Genomic DNA, 21,340 nt, shown 5'->3' with positions numbered 1-21,340 from the left:
GCCAGTGTAACTGCCAGAGCAGCAGCCCGACTGAGTTGAACCGACGAGCCCCAGCAACCACACGGGCGCATTCTGCACTAGTTGCAGTTTCCGGACTGTCTTCAGAGGCAGCCCCACATAGAGCACGTTGCAGTAATCTAATCTGGATGTCACTAGAGCATGGGTCACTGACCAGCTCTGAGCATATAGGTATATCACAGTTTAAGTGTCATGGCTTCTTCTCCTTAGGGATTTTGGAAGTCTAGTTTTGTGAAGGGAGAGCAAGAACTCAAACAGAGAATTCTCACCAAACTACTGTACATATGAACTTGCCTAATAAGGAGTCAGACCATTGGCTTTTCTAAACTTGCTGCCAGTTGTTCTTTAGGGGTCCTTCCTAGACCTATCTAAAGATACCAAGGATTACACCTGAAATCTCACCTACCACTGAGCTACAAACTTATTCCCAGGCCAGCAGTGTCAAGAAACTAATGGCCCAATCCTATGGACAACTAATACCACCAGAATGAGCATTCCACTGGTGTTAGGCACTTTCCAGCTATTGCAAAAATTAACATGCTAGAGCATGCAGCCTGGCCACTGCCACAAGCAGTGAGCAGCTGGTTCCAAGCACCAGTGGACAATGGACATCTGCCAGTCCCAGTAAATTTGTGCAGGGGGTGGGAGGGAGGCTGGGGTAGGCAAAAGGGGGCAGCGATGGGGATGGGGGTGAGTTGGGACTGGGCAGGGAGCAGTTTCGGCTGCAGGGGTGTCTGATGAATCCTAGCCTCCTTCCTGACCTCGATCCCCTGACCCAGGTTCATGTGGACTTGCACCAGCTATAGAGGTGGCACAGGTCTGACTATACCCAGTGGCCCAGTGCAGGTCTACCCCAGGGCAAGGGAACAAATGTTCCCTTACTTGAGGATCCCTCCAGACGCCAAAACTCCTCTGAAGGATACAGCAGGCACCACTTTGGTGCCGTTGCATTGCCATGTGAGGTGTTGCTTTGGACTTGGCTGCCCAACAGTTAAAGTGGTATCAGACTAATGCAACTTAACACATGTATTGAAGTAAAGTTATGTGTTGCACAGTATGTTGGGTGGGAGCTGTAAAGTTCCAGCCTGCTTGAAGGCTGTCAATCACATGTATAAGATACTTTAGCAGTGTTTCTCAAACTGTGGGTTGGGACCCACTAGGTGGATCGCAAGCCAATTTCAGTTGGGTCCCCGTTCATTTCAATATTTTAGTATTAATAGATTTGACTTGATGCCACCATGGTATGTGACTGCATTTGGGGAAATGTTACAGACATGTACTTTTAACAAGCTACTATGTATATTCTTTTAACCATGATGGTAAATGGGACTTACTTCTGGGTAAGTGTGGGTAGGATTGCAGCCTAGGATCGTAAAAAGTTTTTCTGCTTAATGATGTCACTTCCGGTCATGACATCACTTCTGGTGGGTCCTGACAGGTTCTCATTCTAAAAAGTGGGTCTTGGTGCTAAATGTGTGAGAACCACTGTACTATAGCATTTGTATAGAGCAGGGATGTCAAAACATGAGGCCTGTGGACCAGATATGGCCTGTGGAAGCTTTTTATCTCCCCCCCATGATGATTTGGCTCTCCCAGCACCACCATTTGCTGCTCTCAGCTGCTGAGCTATGAAATGGGATACTTGTAGGGGCATTGGAGGCTTCTGAAGGGTAATGATCGCAAGAGTCATAGGATGTGCGCAAGAGCCTCAGGATATGCCCAGGAATCCTATCTATCTCTTCTAGTCATAATCTAGTCATAATCTCCTTGTTCAGAGATGGTACACAGAAAACACAAGATGAGTATCGCCATATTTATTAACTGGAAATGTTTGCTATCCTGCTCTTCAATTTTCCAACTCCCCACTTACAGCCCAAGCTTAAAAACAAACATATAAAACAAGAAGAGCATGACTAAAAACTGCAGGCAAGATAAAAGAGCAGCTGCAGAAACAGAGCTAGAAGTAGCTAAAGATTTGCACCTGGTATTATGATGACAGAAACTCTGTGCTAGGGAGCCTCTCTGGGGAGTGCAATCCAGTAGGTGTCAAGGCTTTTTCCCCACTTGCCACTCACTTAGCCTCAGACTGCAGGGGAAAGGCCCAGAGAAGGGCCTTGGAAGATGAACATAAAATTTGGACTGGCTCATATGGGCAGAGATGGTCCTGGTATCTAAGCTGTGGTCAGCTTCAAAGGTCAGCACCAGCACTGCTCATCTAGCCATGTATCACGTGGCAGCAACCTTCCAACCTTTCAAAGAGGGGTCTTTGCCAGCTGTACCTGGAGATGCCAGGGGTTATACCTGGGACCTTCTGCATTCACGTCATGGGTCCCACCACTGAACTGTAGCCCCATTCCCAGTGTTCCATATGGCCACCTTGCATGGCTTGTAAACTTCTCTGTAGTTAGCCTCTGCAAGAGACAAAGTATTGACCGAGATGGACCAGTACCAGCAGTCTGAGTCATTGGAGTTTTTCTGTAGCAGTATTGATGTGCTCCCATTATTGCCTATATACCAACTTCTCCGTTACTGACTTAGTTTGGTTCAGGCTCCACATGCTAACCAAGGCCTAACATGTACGTATTCACGACACTTGGAAGTTATAGTGTCCTGATTTGGCTTTCCTTGCACTGCCTGGACTGAGTGGCTGTGCTTGGCAGCGTTGCCCAGCCTGTGACTGGAAAGACTCCTGGAAGGGTTGGCTGAATGAACAGAGCTCTGTGAGGTTCAGCTACATTGCATGAAATGTTTGACATGAGAGCATTTTGAAGTCATGTGGGTTGAGTGCACACTGTGGCTCTTTAGAGAGGCTGTTGAAGTGAATGCTTTGGGGGACCTGAAGAGCACAGTTGATTATGACACAACAAGGAGATGGAGGGCATGGGCGTTTTATGCAGCGGGCGTTGTGTTAAAAGCTGCACATGACTTACCTTTATTTCTCAACCCTATTACTCATGGAACACACCCACACATCCCTTCCCTGCCTCACCTGTCTAATGTAGATTGCTGATCCTCTATGCATGACTTTTTCCTGTATTGTTCTATCTATGCAGTGCCTGGAGTACTAGTGGCACTATGTATTTGTGACATGGTAAGAGATGTAGGGCTGGTTGGTACTGTGGGTGCCAGGTGGTCCAAAAACTGAGCAATGCTGGGGGTGTGCTGCTGAAAGGGCTAAACAGCAGATTTGGGGGGGGGGGGTTTTTGAGGCTGCTCAACCCGCAGCTGTCAGCCAGAGAGCATTAGAATTGCCTTGCTGGATCCAATCAAGGATTTATCCAGTCTCCAACACGCTGGTGACCCGGGCAATTCACAAGCAGGCAGGAGACCACACAGCCCTGCCTTGATTGTTTATCCCCCGCATCTGGGAATCGATATACCTGTACATGGAAGGTCCATTTATCGCAGCCAACAATCATTGTCGATGGATCTGCCTTCCAGCAAAGGACGTGAGCAGGTGAAGTAGCAGGAAGTCTTGGGCGATCCTGATGCCCACTTCCCACCAGCCCACTCTCTGGTTTGTACCTGTGGGCACTTCTGCCCATCCTTGCCGTGCTCCTCATCACGAGGCCACGTTCCTCTCCGCCCCATTTGCCAAGGTGGGTGGAATGGTGCCCCCCCCAGCTTCGAGGTGGAGGCAGCACTTCTGGGGTGGGACCCCGCGCCCCTTCCATCCCCCCGGCTCCTCCCTCCCTCCCTCCCTCCCTCCGGCCCCTCCCTCCTCCAGCACCCCCACCTCCCCGCCTGCGCCGTCATTGTCTCGGGCGGGCGGCTGGCTGGTGGCTCCACGCACGGCTCGGCTGGAGGGAGGCCCGCGCCCGCTCCCAGGATGCTCCTTCTTGCCCCCCAGCAGCCGCCTCTGTGCGCCGCCGCCGCCGCAGCGCGCTGACACTCGGGGAAGGGGAGGGCGTCCAGTGAGTGCGCGTGTCAGGCGGGGGGACATGAAGAAGATCTGGGTGAAGAAGCGTCTCCAGGTACCAGCTGGGGGGGGGTGCGTGGGAGGGCAGGGAGCGATGCCCAGACCAGGTGGGCATCAGGGAGAGGCGGGGGAGGGGGTCCTGGTGCTGCTCTCCGCGCCCAGGTGAAGAAACCCCACCCGATGTCCAGAGTGGAAACCTGGGGGGGGGGGGCTTGCCTAGTATGTGTCACTTTGTGGGGGGGTGTTGCCACATCTTGTTGGGGGGGTGGAGGGGGGGTGGCTCGCTGCCCATCTGCCCTTGGCTTCCAGACCCCCCCCCCAGCAGGTCGTTGGCACCTGTCAAGCGGAGAGGCTTGGGCTGCGGGAGGCAGGCATGGGGGTGGGGTTTCAGCGCGGATCTGCCCGGGGTGTGAGGTCCAGGCGCCTTCTTCTTCACCTGAAATGCCCGAGATGCGGTGGGTGGGTGGGGGCGAGCCCATGAGCCTTCCCAGCTCAGAGCCTGGTGGTCATGGAGGCTGAACACCTCTGCGTCATCTGGCGCTGCGCGTCAGCACCTGGCAGCAGGAGCTCAGCTCCTCGTGGCGTGGACGTCACTCGGGGCCTCCAGCTTTGCACACTCGTGCGGGGGAGGGGGGAGAGCATTCTCCCCCCCCCCATCGTCATCCCCTACTCAGGTCTCGGCTCCGGTGCCACCCTTGGCCACGATCTGCTCTGCTGCCAGCAAACGAGATGCTCATCTGCCACCTCTGCAGGGGAGGCGTTGGGAAGCAGGCAGGGGGACCAGAAGCGGAGGAGAAACAGCAGTGGAAGCTGCTCTTGCCTGCCTGAGCGCTTCGCGGGAGCATCTGGCTGGCTCTCAGATGACTCCTGATCTGATCCAACAGGGATCAGTTCCCTGCTCTCTGTTCCCGTCATGCGGAGGCGTGTGAAGGGAGATGATGGGCTTTTAGACCTCAGACTCTGTGAGAGTCCCTCTCCTCAACAGAGCAGAGAGCCTTGGCACCCAAAGCAGGCAGGCACTGAAGGGACTGACTTAAGGGACAGGGAAGAGGTTAGTGCTACTTCTCCCCACCCCACTCTCTTCTGGAAGGCTGGATATGAACTGAACCTGGCAGAGAAGGGGGAACCCAGGCTGGCAGTGATGATAGCCAGTGCCCGGGCAAAGTATTTTCTTCTGGAAATCTGGAAAGACCCCCCACCCTCACGGTGATGAGTAAGGATTTGTCTCAAGGCTACCCCAGGGTTCAGCGGTGCCACTGCTCACCTGGAATGTCATGGAACCTTCCATGCTTGGCACCTGGTGCTATATATTTTAAACAGCATCTCTGATGGACTGGCCACATCACATCATGCATGTTGTGTCCCATGAAATAGGGCTGTACTTCACCTGCCCACATGCCTCTGGGCCAGCTTCTGTGTGGCAAGGCCACTGGGCATATGATTCCAGAGCCAGTGCTCACCCATTGATGTGTGCCTGACTCAGGTGGATGCTGACCAAGTACTCATGAATGACCCTCAACTGAATGTTCATGTCTTAATGGGTGAATTATTTCATCGACAGCAAAGCTAATCTGTTCATATATCTTCCTGGCCTGTCATGTGGGCTGCCAGCCAGCATAGGATCATCACTGGGCAAGCTGGATTTGTGATGGTACCAAGCCACTGGCAGCAGATCACATGCAGTTGGGAGCATTTGAGTAAACCCATCTGACAGCCCACCTTACAGTGACTCCACCCCACCCCAATGATGTCCTATGCAGGAGAGAAAGGGGAGAACCAAGCAATAGGTGGGGTGTGTGTGTGTTTCCTTCTCCGCTCTGCAAGCACTCTGCCTCCCTGGATCTCCCACTCTTCACAGAATGATACTATCACCTGGATTCACTGCTGCACATGGTATATTTCACTGTACTGCTGGCCTTATATTTGACAATGTGGAAATCTGGTGAAGCAGATTTGCTGGGAGATGGGTCAGCAGGAAAGCTGGGGGTGAGGAGTGGGTGGCTTTGAGCCTGAGTTGCGCACATATGGCTATGTGTGTTCAACCTCGTGTGTGACTCTTATCATGTATCCTGAATTAAGAGAGGAGCCCTTCCCTGCTGGAGGGTATGACTGGACATGCCCTTGGCAATCTGTCACCAGATTAGTAGTAGTTGAATCTAGTGACTGCTTTTCACAGGGGGCCTATGAGGTTGGTTACTGCTGGCAGCCACACAGAAGAGTGTGATGAGGGTCACTTAGACTGAGAGTGAGAGATTAGGGGTTGCCAGACAGCCGTGCAGTTTTGATGGGTGTCTGTGCGTGCTCATACCACACATCTGTGATGCATGCAGATGTTTGTTGGACCATGTCAGTTTGGGATAATCCCCACTCTGGGGAAATCTACCCCTATGGGTGCCTCTCCTGTGTGTTGGTGGTCCTCCTCCTGACTCCCAGCAGTTCAGGACTTGCCAGAGTGTACCCATTTGAGGGCCATGGGTGAACCACTGCTTTTCCAAAGGAAGATGACCTTCTGAGATTTTCCTCAGAAATGTCCAAAAGTCAGGCATTACTTCCTTCTGATCAGTCTGGTGCAGCACATGACATGGTATTCTGAGACAGTGACTGCTCAGCCTATTCCTTTATCTCTGATTTTCCACCAAGCAGGGTCTACTTTACTTATGACCCTATGCTTGACACCCATCTCTGTCTTGTAAAGTATGTATATACATCTGAGGAATGTGGCAGGGGATCCATGCAAAAGCTCTGGGATAGTTAAGAAATCAAACCTACTATTCGTTGGAAGGTCTTTCCCCGACATTTGCTGGGGACTTGGTCTCCATGGTGATAGCCACTCTACCTTCTGGACATGACCCTTTCACCATATGTCCTCTCTGTGACTCCATCTCAATCTGCCAATCCTGAGGTAACGTTTTTCTTCTTCCTTTTGCAGAAAAGTGGCCACTCGCGGCGTTTTGGGCGCTTCACGCATGGTGCGTTGTATAACTTCTGTCCCTTCCTCTCACCATCCCCTTTCCCTACTTGCCTCACCCTGAGATAATATAGCTGGGAGAAGCTGACAAGTAGGGGGAGCGACTTAGCTGGGTTTGAGGGCTGCAAACAGAATCCCAAGACTTCTGGCCCTTTAAGAGCTAACATTTTGCAGGTACAGAATGTCCTGTGGTGTTGCAGCAATTGGAAAAAACAGCACCTGTTCAAAGGTTTGCCTGCCTTAGATCTATTTAAAAATGACAGAAGCCATAATCTTTTGGGAATAAGGAAGTCCTACCTGAGGGGGAAGATTAAAAGACAAGCTAACTGATTCACTTTGTGATGAAAAAGAACGAGTAGGTAGCTATGTCACTCTACTAGAAGAAGAAGAGGGGGGGAAAGCTGCAATCTGGTTATACGTTTATCCTCCACCTACCAAATGCAAAATCTTATGCAGGCTTTTGAGTTCTCCAGAACTCTTCATCACACTGGACATTAAGGGGGGGTTGCGGCCAGGCATGCTGTGAAGCCACCAAAGTGTGCAACTTGTAACCATCCTGAGATGGAGGGCTACTCATTAAGCAGACTTGGGATATATGAGCCTCACTAAGTTTGCACCCAGGGCTTCTAGGAAGAAGAAGAGACAATAATGGCTGTTTTGCTTTCAGAATATGAACTTCAGCAGATGTGTTATGGGGAAATCTCTAGTGCAGTGATGTCAAACATAAGGCCCGTGGGCTGGATGTGGCCCCCAGAAGCAATTTCTTTGGCCCCCTTTAAAATTAGGCTCTCCCAGCTTGGGCTCTCTCATATCTTAAAAATATGAACATTTGCACGTTTTCCCTTCTGTCCTTTGCAGTTAATGAGTTTCTATGTGAAAACAAAGTGCTTCTTTCTGGCCATCATCTGCTTGATGATGTCACTTCCTGCTTAATGATATCACTTCCGGCCCTCAGCAGGCAGCATGAATGCTAACTTCGACCCTCTGTACAAAAGGAGCTTGACACCCCTGTTCTAGTGTCTGGGGTGGAGAGTAAGAAAATGACATGGGTACTTCAGAAGACTAGAATTTCCCTGGATAGGGTGTAGTTGAGTTCTATATTAATCTTTTTAAAAGAAGAAGGGTGAAGGTTAGAGGTTTGTAAAATCATAAACAGTGTAAGAGGGAAATGTGGGTTCCCCCCACTAGAATGTGGAGTTGTCCAGTGAATGGCCTGGTGTATGTTCAAGACAGAAAAGAGGAAGCACTTATGGAATTCACTCCTACACAGTAGTTCTGCTGTAGTCAGTATAGGTAGCTTTCTACCTATATTTAGAATTAGAAGATTAGAGACCTTCCCAGTGGATAGATCTATCAACAGTTAATAAACATAGAACCTACTTGTTCAGCAGCACTGTATGTCTAATTAGCAGATGCTGGGGACAAATGACAAGGATTGGCTTTATGACTTGCTGGTGAGCTTCCATGAAGCAATTAGCCACAGTTGGAAAGAGAATACTGGACTAGATGGAGTTTGTCCCATCCAACAAGGAAAGTCTCATATTCTTATGATGAGGTCATAAGCACCACCTCGGGTTCTGTCACCAGCCAGCAAGATATACTTTACTCAGTTTCTCTTGCTGTGGCTCTTGCAGTGCTGCAGCACAGGGAAAGTGGTATGGAGAAAGAGGGAATATGTTCTTCATATCATTAAGATTGTACCAAGCTCTCAAAAACATGAGCTGATTATTGGATGTGTCTGACTTGCCCAAGGCTTCTGAGTTCATTAACTTTATTGATTTGTTTTCTTTGGATAAGCCTGATTGCCCTAGTCTTCTCCCCAGATCCTTATGGGTCTCAATGCCTGGGGTCCTCTGCCTTCCAATCTTCTCTTGTCACATCTATATGCCCCAATTGTCCCATCCACTCTCCTTGCATACATCACCCCAAATCCTCCTGAGTCTTCTAGGCCGGATACTTTCAATCCTCCTCCATCACATTTCAGGATATCTATGGGTCTGGGCTGGTTTGGGCAGTAACATTTTGTTGACGTGTATCTCTCTTTCTTGCTGCCCCTATGGAAGCGAAGTTTTCCGCTCCTGCAGAAAGCAAAGTTACGGTAGGAATTGTGTTCTCTTGTTTTTCTCTTCCCTGGCTCCATCTTTTCCTCATCCTATCTCAATGACACCCAGTTCTCTTCACTGCTCCCTCATCATATTCCTGTTGCTCAGTGATGTGCCATCATCTTCATCTGCAGCTTCACAGTTTACCAACATTGTTTGATGTAGATCAGTGGTTCCCACGCTTTTTAGCACTGGGGCCCGCTTTTTAAAATGACCCTCTATTGCAGTGATTTTCAGACTTTTTCATCTCATGGCGCACTGGCAAGACACTAGAATGATCACGGCACACTATCAGTTTTTTGATAATTTACAAGGCACACTGTGCTGCCAATGGGGGGGGGCTCACATCCCCCAATGGCCCTACTAATAAATGACCCTCTCCTAAATTCCTGCAGCACACCTGAGGACCATTCATAGCACACCAATGTGCCCAGCACAGTGGTTGAAAATGGCTGCTCTATTGGGACCCACCTAGATTGACCAGACGTTTAAAAAAAGGAGATCTAGAAAGAAATATTTATTTATTTATAAGTAATAATAGCCTGCAAAAAGACCCTCAAATATTTATCTCCCCATATATACACATGCTTGCAAACTGCAGGAGCTGAGTTCTTTGCAGGGTACTTAGCAGCTACAGTACCTGATTTTTGAATAGCCTTAGTGCTTGAGATAATTTGTTATCTGATCTTTCCATCACCTTCCGGTGACCCACCAAAAATCAGGTTGGGACCTACCAGTGGGTCCCAAACCACAGTTTGGGAATCACTAGTGTATTCCTTTGAGGTGGATGGGAGAGAAATACTTCTTTACTGTATATGAGCTTCCTGTGCCCACAGCTATCAGCATTTCCCAGCACCAGTTCATGACAGAAATGACTTTCAGTTTCCTTGCAAAACTCACTTGTTAGCACTGGTGGCTCTATTGCCCACAGAGTCGGACAGTGTGAGCCAAACTACACTGCTGTAGGGATTTTTTCCCTTCTGATATTGTATTGATTGAAAGCATCCTCTGGGGATTTGATATGCACACAGAAGTGTGCTTTGACCCTTAGTTTAACCGTTTTCCTTGTTTACCAATAGCCCTTAAAGGAACTGTGCAAAATGATGTGAAATGGGGAAGGGGGCTTTAGTCCATAGCCTCCATTGTGGTTAATATTGCAACTGCTCCCCCACCCAGTGTGCTATTTATAGTTTTTAAAAAGCTTCAATTGGCTTTCAAGGAGGAGCAGTATGGAAAACAGAAGCTGTTTAACACTTTCTTTCCTAGCTGTTGTTCTACTCAAAATCACTTTCCCTCCACCCCCCACAGACATGATGATATGTGCGGGTCTCACTTTGAACTGACTGCAATTCTCCTTGCATAGCTGTGTCATTGACCTTTCCGCAACCTGCTGAGCAATTTTCTCTCACCCTGCTTGTCACCTGTCTCCTTGCATTATCTGAGACTTTTTTGTTGCTTTTCTCAGCTCTGGAGTAAAGGTTTCTGTGGAAGGTGAAGAGCTGCAGCTGCCAGCAAAAATGAACTGCCAGTTTTACACCTGACCTACTGGAAAGGATGGGCTCTGAGGGTCTATGGCTCACTCCACCTCGAATGGTCTTTCAGCTCCCAAAGATTTGTCACATTTTTATCTTGTCCGTCTCACAGAGTGAGCAATGGTCCTTCCTTGCCTAGCCTATAGGCAATGCTAGAGGGGCAATCCGTAATGACACCATTGCAAGAACCTCGACATCACAGTTGAGCAAGGGGCAAACTACAGTTGCCTTTAATCATTTGTAACTTTCCAAGGACTTACTTTTTGTTTGAAAAAGCAGTTGCAGGAGGCCACAATGGGGAATGGAGGAAGAACAGATGAGGAGTGCTTAACACTTCCTTTGCTGGCTGTTTTTTTTTCAGTTTGGGATAGCTGCCATCAAGCTGCTTTTTACCCCTCCAAAGATATAAATCACCATATCTATCCCTTATATATTCCCTTTCTATCCCCATGTAGATAGATATATATCTCCCTTCTGTTTTGATTACTTCCTCAAAGAAACCTTTCCTTAAACTGCTTTTTTAGCTGACCATGTTCTGGACCCGTGTTTATTATGCAAACACAGAACAGACACTCTGCAGGGATGAAAATAATGAGGGGGTAGGTGATTTCAGGAGGAAAGCATTCTCTCCTTTTCCTTCTCTGATGTAACACAGTTTTGCAGGGGAGAAGGAGCAGTCCCGGTGTCCTTACACATAAGCAGCTGTGATCTGTGTTTGCCTCTGAACCCGTTAGCATAATATACAGATCTTTGGAGGATGGAGACATTGAGTCTTAAAAGTTGTGTTGCAAGCACACCATGGACTTTGTAGGGCCTATTTCCTTGCACACATCTGAGTCAATAAAGTGTGCCATATGTGGCCTTTACATGGACATGGTGGGCTCTCGGTCATGGTTGAACACATTGCAAAATACGAAAGCCCTAAAGGAAACTGAAAGCTCTACACTGAAAACGATACTACCTTTGCCCCAAGTGTCTCCTAATCTGAGACCTAGTTGTACAACAGTATCTTGGGGATTGATGGAACAGACAGCTATAAATATAAATAAATATAAATCTCTGGCTGCATATTAAATCTGACTGTTGGTGGGGTTTTGTTTTCCATAAACTGTTTCTTAGCATGTTGAGAACTGTGACTAGTTTTATGCAGCGTTCTAGTAGCTGGGCCGCCTGAAAATACGGTGTTTCTCTAACCCAAATGTTCAAAAACCTCAGCTGGTTCCTTAAAATTTACCCAATAATCATAAAATAAGACAATGTGATTAAATCTCAGTGTTCTTATGATGTGCCTCGGTACCTGTGCCTCTTGAATCAACTGTTGTCAGGCTTTTAAGCTTATCTGCCTGGTTGTGAAGGCTGGAAATGTACCTTTTTAACAACAGTTGAATTTTCAAGATGTTACCAAGGATTTGGGAGGTACATGAAGTCTGCTTGTGGCTCTTCCATGAAGTTGTGATGAATGGAACTGGACACCCAGGGTGAAGTTATGGTCTGTGCCCTGTTGAGCAAGATCCCCTTCTCATTTTGCTCCTCTTTCTCTCATTTCAGACTCGGAGACGGGAGAAGATGATGCCAGCAGCACACAGGTGACCCAAGGCTGCCAGCTCCAGGATGAGACCACCTATAGCTCCCCTACAGGTGAGCAGAAGTCAGGCAGGATGGAAAGCCTGAAGGAGTTTCTCTTTATGTCCCAGTACTCCTGCCCTATCACAGCTGCAGCCTGTAGACTCCCTACTATTTTGTTCTTGGTTTCCTGTAGCAAAAGTTGTATGCCATGCATAATTCAGTTCCTGTGTCTGGACCAGCAGCAATCTGCTTAAGAACTTTCTTTCACTTCAGTTGTCCAGGAACCCTTTTAAAGTAATCTGGGGCCTACATGCACAAATGTCTGCATAAGTAGGTCTCATTCATGCAATCCATCCACCATAAAAGCGAGTGGTCAAATTGTATGAAGAGTGACGACTCTTGTCCCTGGGTGTCTATCCAGCTCTCTTGGATCACTGGCCTAAGCATTCTCTTGCTTCAGGCTCCTGAGATACCTGTCCCTGGCAGCTACCGTTGGAGCATGGGAATTACAGTTCCCCAGAAACATGGCCAGCTTGTCAGCATCTTCTGCTTGAAGCAGGGCACATATTAACTGACACAGAACATTAATTTAATAAAAAGGCAACTTTATATCAGGGAAGGGCTTGACAAAGCATAAAGGTCATTCAGACTTACAGAAATAAAACTGAAAAAACACAGACTAATTAGCCTCTCCACCTCAGGTCCCTGCAGTGCAGTTACCTTGATGGCCTTCAAACATTTTCCCCAGAATGACAAGGCCAATGGGGAAAAGAGGGCTACAGATCACATATCCTAGTCAGCAATTCATTTTTAACAGGGGGTCATAATCTGAACTGGGCGACACACAGAACCTTTAATGTGATCTGGGGCCTCAAGGGGCTCTCCTTAGGTAACTTTGTAAAATGACACATATATTGATGGGTCTAAATAGAATAACCTACATATATATAAGATGTGTGTTCCCTTTTTCATGGGGGCCAGATTGAATAATTGGGGCCTATATACTCACTACATGGTGCTTAGATCTTTTCTTCCCAGGGACTGACCTTTAGGTCATAAATTCCACAGGGCGGCAGTAGAGAGCTTCAGATTTCTGTACCCTTCCCCCCCCCCCGCCCATCTGCATGTAGGCCTCAGTTTTCATTAAATGTTCTAAGCTGGGCAAAATTATCCCAAATGAGTTTAGTGTGTAGCACAGAGACAGCATGATGCAGTAAATGGAATATTCCTCCTGTTGGGTTCCGCTCACTTTGATCAAGCCTCTCTCTGGGAATGCACTATCTTACAGGTCGTTGGGAAGACGAGCAAAACCATCATTTGAATATGCTACACATTTTAAAAAGTTATATATATATTTGTATTGGCAACCTTCAGTCTCGAAAGACTATGGTATCGCGCTCTGAAAGGTGATTCTGGCACAGCGACTAGTGTGGCTGAAAAGGCCAGTCCGGGAGTGACAATCCCTTCCACACCGGGAGCAAGTGCAGTCTGTCCCTGGTCTGTCTCCCTGGCTATGGGCCTTCCTTCTTTGCCTCTTAGCCTCAGACTGTTGGCAAAGTGTCTCTTCAAACTGGGAAAGGCCATGCTGCACAGCCTGCCTCCAAGCGGGCCGCTCAGAGGCCAGGGTTTCCCACTTGTTGAGGTCCATCCCTAAGGCCTTCAGATCCCTCTTGCAGATGTCCTTGTATCGCAGCTGTGGTCTACCTGTAGGGCGCTTTCCTTGCACGAGTTCTAAGCTATATATATATATAAGCTATATATATAAAGCTATACATAAATGCTTAGTTTTCCTTATTCCTGCTACAAATGCCTGAACTTGGACATCATAGAATTGCATTTACCTTCTGTCTGGTCACCTTGGTAGTTGAATCACTTAACCATCAGCCAGGTCTTGTCTTCCCCCCCTTCTTTGTCCTTTCCAGCTGATGAATCCCCAGCTGGGAGAAAAATGCTTATTCTTAGCACCCAAGAACATGACCTTACTCTTAAATATGATATATGCAATGACTTTGCATGCTCCAAGAAACTGATATTTTAGTCTTCTTCTATAAAATCATAGAATATTATGAGCCGTTCTAAGGACAGGCTCAAGGTTCTGCTCCCTCTGCCTTGCTTCTCTGTCCAGCACTACCTCATAATCCTGACTCACAGTCTTGGTGCAAGAGGAAGGGCAGTTCCCCGCTCTTTCAAACAGCTCTGGTTTTGTGTTTTCGGCAGGGGAGTCGGACACGCTGGTGGATGCCTCCATGAAGACAACTCCAACTTCAGTGCCAGGCCTGTCCCAGACAGAGGAACACTCCAGTTGGTCAGGGAGTCAGAGCACCGTGTTGGAGAAGGATCCAGATGCTGGCCCCACAGTGAGGGGACCCTACCTGCACCCCAGCATTCCAAGGCAAGCACCTGCCGAGGCCCGGCACCTGGGGGTGGAGCCGCTGGTGCGGGCATCGCGGGCGGAGCTGATTGGTGTGGCCCCGGGGTCCGAGGACAGCCTGTCTCTGGGGAGCGACCCCTACAGCAGTGCCTTCAGCCTGTACCGGGGCCGTGCCCTCTCCCTGCACGTGTAAGTAGCTGTGGGGCCGTGGACTGGGGTGCAGGGGCCATTGTGCTGGGACCATCATTTCCCTCTACCCCCAGTCATAACCCCCCACTGAACCGCTAAGCCATTGATTCAGTACACCACCAAGTCCCTCCTGAGCCCCCTCATCACAACTCCTAAATCCTGATATCATAGCACCTACCATCCAAAGTCCCAAATAAACTCTCAATCCCCTGAAGTTACTCACACTATCCTGTCATTACCTCTCCTCATGCTCCTCCCCCCGCAGTATCTTTCCCCCTATTACCTCCACAGTCTCCTACAATCACTCTTTTTCTTGCTATGAGGATGATAGTCTGTCAACATAGGTAGGTATCTGGACTGCAATTCTTCTATCTGCATAGGGAGCAGAATCTGGGGTTTGTTCTCTCTTTGGCCTTGAGCTGATCGTATGCCAGCAGGCACCTCAGAGTCAGTCACTGGTATTATTGCATCAAACATGCAATGATGGAACTTCACATATCAAACTCCGGTTTGGTGCACCAGTGCATTTGTTACAGCTGTATTAAGAGTGATGGCCCTACAATATGGGTGTGACCCAACCAATGTTAAGCCCTTCTGAGCTCCATGTGTCCCACTGAAATAAATGGAACTCAGCAGGTTCTGGCAGGATTGTACCATACATAAATGAGTCAAATTGACAGACCTAATTTAATTTGCATATGTTTTTCCAACGGGAAATTGTCATCTTCATATCACATAAACACATATTTCCTCCAGCACTAGAATGGTGGGAATAAAGGAGGGGACAGATATGAAATAATCTATTGGGGGGTAATCACTGTCACAGAGATTGACTTGATTCTGACACACACACACACACACACACACACCGTTTGGGTCCAGATATCACAGTAAATACAAGAGGAAGGAATGAGGGAACTTTATCTCAAGGGGTCCTCAGTTTGGTTGTTACCACCAGACCACCTATTACTAAACAGGCAGGTAGGAAAACCTGGAGACACACTGAGGGCATGGGGACAGAGCGGAGAAGACTAAGCTACAGAGCTTGAAGCAGAGTTCCTTTGCCTTCTCTGCCTTCTCCAACCCCCCCCTTTTTTTTTTACTATAGGTCACAGTAGTATATTAAACTAGCAGCTAAGTGTTCCAAATCCCTTGAATTCACAGCCAAAACAAGGAGTAATTTATCAAAAGCAGTCTTACCAAGAAATAAAAGATTCCAAGTACAAACCTACAGAAAAAGAAGAAAAGAATGCATTACTTACCATGTATTGTTCTTAGAGACATTATTAAAAGGTTAGCGAGCAAAACACTGGATTTTTGAGGTAAGACAGAAACGCAATATCCTTATGCTACTGATCTTCACCATCTGACATCAAAGTGGCAGCTCTTGCTCATTTGGCAGATCAAACAGCAGATTTTGCAATCTGGTCAATTCACATTTAAGCAAAGGGCAAAAGGTACTTCCTTAATCTTTCTTTTTCAAGAAAACAGAGGACCTACAGGGCAGTGACTTCACACTAGTGTTTTTTTCTAGCCAATCCTCTTGGCTTCCCATGTGATCACTGAACCCTTTTTAATAAGAGCAGGCCTTCTGGGGAAAGATGCACACTGAGATTATGAAGACTTAGCCACTCATGAACCAAGAGGCAAAAAGCTAGGCAACCAGCATGAACCTTGGGTAAGAAGCCTTTGACATAGTTTGTCAAGAAATGTTCCTGTTAGTTTTTAGAAAAGTTCAGTGTTGGGGAGGAGAGACTGGTTACTGGCTGTGGTTAAGAATATCAGAAACATTGTAACAAGATCTTTATTGCAGTGGTGGTGCTTTGGTTATAGGTAGTGTGGATTTGTTATAGTTAACCCAGATAAACAATCATAAGAATTTCATTCAAGGAATGTAGAGTGGAAGGAAGGCAAACATGTGAGTCCATAGGGAGAGATGCTGTAGTGTAGAGAGTGCCAAAAAGCTTCCTCCCAAGCCGCGTTTAGATCCCCTCTAACTGCTGAGCCATTTGCAGGCAGTGCCCACACATTTTTATTCTTTTTGCCTATAATAATGGGAAATGTGACGCTAGCAGTTTTTTTTTTCTTGAAAGCTTTCATTGTCTTCTGAAAATGACAGCAAATCCCATGCTGAACTGTGGAGGCAGCAAGTTTAGTAGGTGGACTGCACCCTGGTGGAGGGTGGGTGCTGAGCTATGTTAAGATCAAGATCCATGTGGGAGTCAGTGACGCTTAGAGGCTTCCTCATCGACCACCTTTTCCTCCCTGAAGTTGCTTTCCTTACCTTATCCTCATGCTTATCATCCACACTGCCTGCTGTTAAAGAGTAAAGGAAAGGTTATGATACATCACTAAGCACACACATACATAATTGTCTATGTTTGTGTACAAGCATGTGTATTTAAGTATGCAGCTAACAGGCACCCCCTTTTTTGCAAGGAAATGGTGTTGGGATGAGTGTGCATGCCTGTTTATATGTACAGTTACTATGTGTACCTAGTTTCTTACAGAATCCTCCTCCCCTTTCCCTTCTGTTGCATTCCTGGCTGCACTATCTCCTCCCCCATGTTTTCCCACTACCAGGGGGGCAAACCTCTTTCAGTATCTGAGACACTGCTGCCCTCCAACCTGATTGACTTACAGATTCCTTCCTTTGGCCTAGTATGGTGCTCTGGTGTAGCTCATTCAGAAGGCAAGGCCAACAGGTGGATCCAGCCATCAAGCCTGGTTGTTTTTCCTGGACATTGACAGAGAAACCAATTGACCTAGCTGACCAATCTCTGAATCAGAGCTGGAAAAGAACAAAAGGCCAGCTAATCCAACCCCCTGTTGAGAGTCAGGACCTATCAACACTCATAGATGACAAATCCTATGCACACAGTGCAGTCCAAACCGTAGTGGAGTCTTCAGGTGCATTGAAGAGAAGCCAAACAGTTCTAGGAGTCATGCCACAGGATAAGGCAAAAACAAACATACACACACAATCCCTGTGGTCACAAGCAAATCTTTCCTTACATCAGGTCTTCAGCTTAGGACAAAGGTCTTGATGTGTGATGGACTCATGCGGTTGTTCCTTCTCAAGGAAGCGAAGTGTCTCTTTGTCTTTTCTTTCTCTTACCTGGTGCATTTACCCAGGTGCCACTGTAAGTAGGTGTCCTCATGCCCCAATTAATTGCCTCCTAGGTATTTGCCACCTTGCTGCTCACCTCCCCATTTTCAGGCTCTCATGTCTTCTTTTCCAACTGCAGCAGCCTCCCCCAAGGTGGGTATCAGAGGAATGATGCCAACAGCAGCAACAAAACCAATACACCAACCCTCCACCCACCTGCACAGAAACCTCCTCTCCAGCGTCCAGTGTCCCCCCGAGCAGGACAGTGCCCAGTCCAGCCACCTGGGGCCAGCCGTGGCTCCACACCACCCGTGGCTCCCCGCAGAAAGCTGCTGATGCCCCCTGAGTTCCAAGACACAGCATCAGAGGAGTTTGATGAGAAGTTGAAGCGCCCAAAGTCATCTGGCTATTCTCAGGCTGGCACAGGAGATTCACGGCCCCAGACACCACTGAGTGAGGCCTCCAGCCGTGTGTCTGTCCTTCGCCCATCCCCCAAGCTGCCACGGTCAGGTTCCAAGATCTTTGACAAGCTCAAGTTCTTTGAGGAGCGGCGGAAAAGTCTAGAACAGAATGATAACCCTTTTGCTGGTCACACATGGCTACCGCTACGCAAAACACGCTCCTTTGATCAGCCTGGCCTGGATGAAGCCAGCCCCTTCCTGTCAGCTAGCTCTCATGAGGACCTGCAAGAAGACACCCGTTCTGAACTGGGAGGTGTGGCCTGCCGGCGCCATGCCTTCCATCAGAAGGCAGCCTCCTTGGATGAGCGTGGCCGGTTCTCCAGCCGTGTGTATGACCTTGAGCACAAATTCACTGAGGAACTGGGTCGCATCAAGCGCACTGTCTCCCAGCAGCAGCTGCGACGATCACAAGAATTGTTCAGGTCACCATCTCCACGTACCACCACTGAACCTTCTGCCCCCAGGGTTCCACCACCCCGGAAACTCAAGCCCCTCAAGGCTTTGCCACTTACAGAGAACACACATGGTGTGCAGCAGCTGGTGTTGTCCAGTGTGGGCCTGGTGGGATCCAGAGATGAGACCAAGGGAATACAAAAGCCTTTGTTGAGGAGTGGAGCCACAACTGAGCAGACAGGAGAACGGAACAAAAGTTCAAAGGAAATTGAGCTGAATGGACAAGACCTGCGGCGGAAGGTGGAGCAGTGCCCACTGTCCTATGCTGCCCCGTTGGGACGGAGGGACCTGTTGCAGACTGGGCCGCTTGAGAGTACCTATGGCATGGATGGCGGCTCTGTGAATGCAGCCAAAGGAAGGCTTGAGCCTAAAGGTTCAAGTGAGGCCTCGCATGCCTGGAAACGAGAGTCTGGCCAGGACGGACATTCCCTGGCCTGGGCCAAGGCAGAATCAGGCACAGACAGAAGCAGGGCAGGAACCCATGGCACAAGCAGAGAGTCAGAGAGAAAGTCTGGGAAAGTGGCAGAGAAAAAGGAAAATGCACTGCAGCCTCAGGAAGGGAAGAGTACAAGGAGCAGAGGCAAAGGTCGCCGGACCCGGCGAATGTCACCTGAACCAGGTATGGAATAAGGACAAGTGTGTAGGATACTACTGGGGAAGCACCTGGCAAGGCCAGGCAAGCACACATTGTTGTTTGTGCAGAGGGGATGCAACTCACTTTCCCACAACGCTAAAGAGGCCCTTAGTGCCCTTTTTCCCCAATCTAGACCACAGCCTTGAAATTCAGCCCAAGCCACTGTGCCCAAATGGGACTGGATGAGCTCAACAAGGGGAATGGTCAGTGCTTACTCTTGGGCAAGGCTTGCCCTAATCTCCCCTGACTTCTTTTCTTACAACTCTGCCCACCTCATTAAGATCTAAGTTTGACCTGGAAGGATCATATACACATACTTGGCCTTGGCTGCCGAGAACAGGGGGCAGGGGGGCTGTAATTTCCCAAGCAGAATGAGTGGAGGAGAGTTTGTAATGGGGTGAAGTTGGAAAAAAGGGGGAAGTGCCTGACAGGATATGGGAATCAAAGAGAGAAAGGCGGACTCAGCCAAACTGCTTGGGACGGTTATTCCATTCTCCCTTCCTGCTTTGGGAAACCTCCACACACTTGCACTACACACTCTACACCTCTTTTTTTAGCTGCCAGCACTGGACCTACCTGGGCATACAGCATTTGCACTTCAGCTACTTATTCTGAAAAGACAAAGAGAGTTTGGCTGCCTGACAGAGCCCTTCATCCCCACCCCTAGTATGGGTGAAAAGGCTTGTGCCTGGAGATTCCCTTGACACTGTGTACTGCTAAATCTGACTTCTGACAAGCAAACTATCCCCTAGCAGCTAATGTGACCTGATCAGAACTTTCAGAAACTTCCGACAACCTTGGAAATATAGGATGTCTAAAAGAAGGGACATCTATTATGTTCTCTGGGGCTATGATGTTTATCTAAACAGAGAGCCTGGCAAGCCAAACCCCCAGCATCTCAAGGATTCTTTCTAATGTTCTCCTGTGTATTTTCTATGCACGTGTCAATGTCTGTGTGGACAAAAGAAATGAGTTATCTGGAAAGGGCAGTGTCATGGATATAGAAAATGATCTAGCTAACATTTTGCCCACAGCCTCTGTTCTAGCTTGACTTCTGAGATGGAAAAAAGCAGAGCAGGCAAAACTGTTTTTACAGTGGCAGTTTACATGAGATGGCTGCTCAGCTCAAAGAAGAAAAAGCACATTCTTACTGGTTTGCTGTTTTGCAAGTCTCATGGGCCAGGTAGTATTTTAGCCAATGAAATACATTTTTGATATAAGAAATTTAGAGCCCAATCCCAAGCACATCTAATCCCCAATATAGTCAGTGAGACTAACTCCCAGGTAAATGTGGTTAGGATTCCAGTCTTATTCACTCTTATGGAAGGGAGGAGGAAGGAAGCGGGAGTAGGAGAAGTGAGATTGATTACTGTATATTTTAAAAGTGGCGCTCAGTGAGTGTCTGACCAAACATCAGAATACAATGGGTATGGAATCTATGTTAAGTACATTCAATTAGAAAAGAAGATTGCTCAGTGTGATAGGCTGATTTTTGTAGCTTTGCTTAAAAAAGGACACAAACTGCTCCTTGTGTCTAGCGGAAGCTGGAGAGAGAAAGAAAAAGATTCCGAAAGTGGGTGTCTTTGACAGCAGGGGTCTGAGAGACAGAATGAAGAGCTCCACTCACATCAATCTATGAACAGGGCCTAATGGATGTAGCAGCTTCCTAGGTGGAGCTCAGGGCCTTGAAAACAGCTGGAAAGTGCAAGGCGCCATGTACAACAATTAATTGATTTATAGTTGGCTCTGCTTACAGATACCTCACAGGGAATATCATTTCCTTATGGCTCATTTAGATCTTGTGAAAAAAATTGCTATGCACAAATACACAACAGGTCATTATGGTTTGTGCTCGGTGGACCAGTGCAGGTTATTTGTCAATTTACCTAGTAGTTACATAATATGTGTTCCTCAGGAATTCCTGACCCAGCCATGAAAGGTGAGTTGGTATTATTCTCCCTGTATTACAGAAAGGGGTTGAGGCTGTGATATACAAGCCTGCAGTGCATAGAAGTAAA

At 47.9% G+C, this 21,340-nt stretch overlaps 1 protein-coding gene across 3 annotated transcripts in view; it reads left to right on the top strand.

Annotated features, from left to right (window-relative positions):
* The window catches only part of SPEG (striated muscle enriched protein kinase), a 110,691-nt gene that overhangs the window by 37,158 nt on the left and 52,193 nt on the right, over positions 1 to 21,340 (top strand). Inside the window, exons 1-6 of one of the 3 annotated variants that reach the window (XM_066611583.1) lie at positions 3,843 to 3,992; positions 6,867 to 6,906; positions 8,974 to 9,003; positions 12,088 to 12,177; positions 14,323 to 14,665; positions 17,914 to 19,307. In XM_066611583.1, the coding sequence (XP_066467680.1) occupies positions 3,960 to 3,992; positions 6,867 to 6,906; positions 8,974 to 9,003; positions 12,088 to 12,177; positions 14,323 to 14,665; positions 17,914 to 19,307 (1,930 nt within the window). In that variant the 5' untranslated portion in view covers positions 3,843 to 3,959. Of the gene's footprint in view, positions 1 to 3,842; positions 3,993 to 6,866; positions 6,907 to 8,973; positions 9,004 to 12,087; positions 12,178 to 14,322; positions 14,666 to 17,913; positions 19,308 to 21,340 lie in introns of those variants that run through there. The other 2 variants (XM_066611584.1, XM_066611582.1) reach the window with 2 other exon arrangements.

Source organism: Tiliqua scincoides, chromosome 1 (genome assembly GCF_035046505.1).
Source record: "Tiliqua scincoides isolate rTilSci1 chromosome 1, rTilSci1.hap2, whole genome shotgun sequence".
Taxonomy (NCBI): Eukaryota; Metazoa; Chordata; class Lepidosauria; order Squamata; family Scincidae; genus Tiliqua; species Tiliqua scincoides.
Note: the sequence above shows the minus strand (reverse complement) of the source record. Positions and strands in the feature narration are given on the sequence as shown.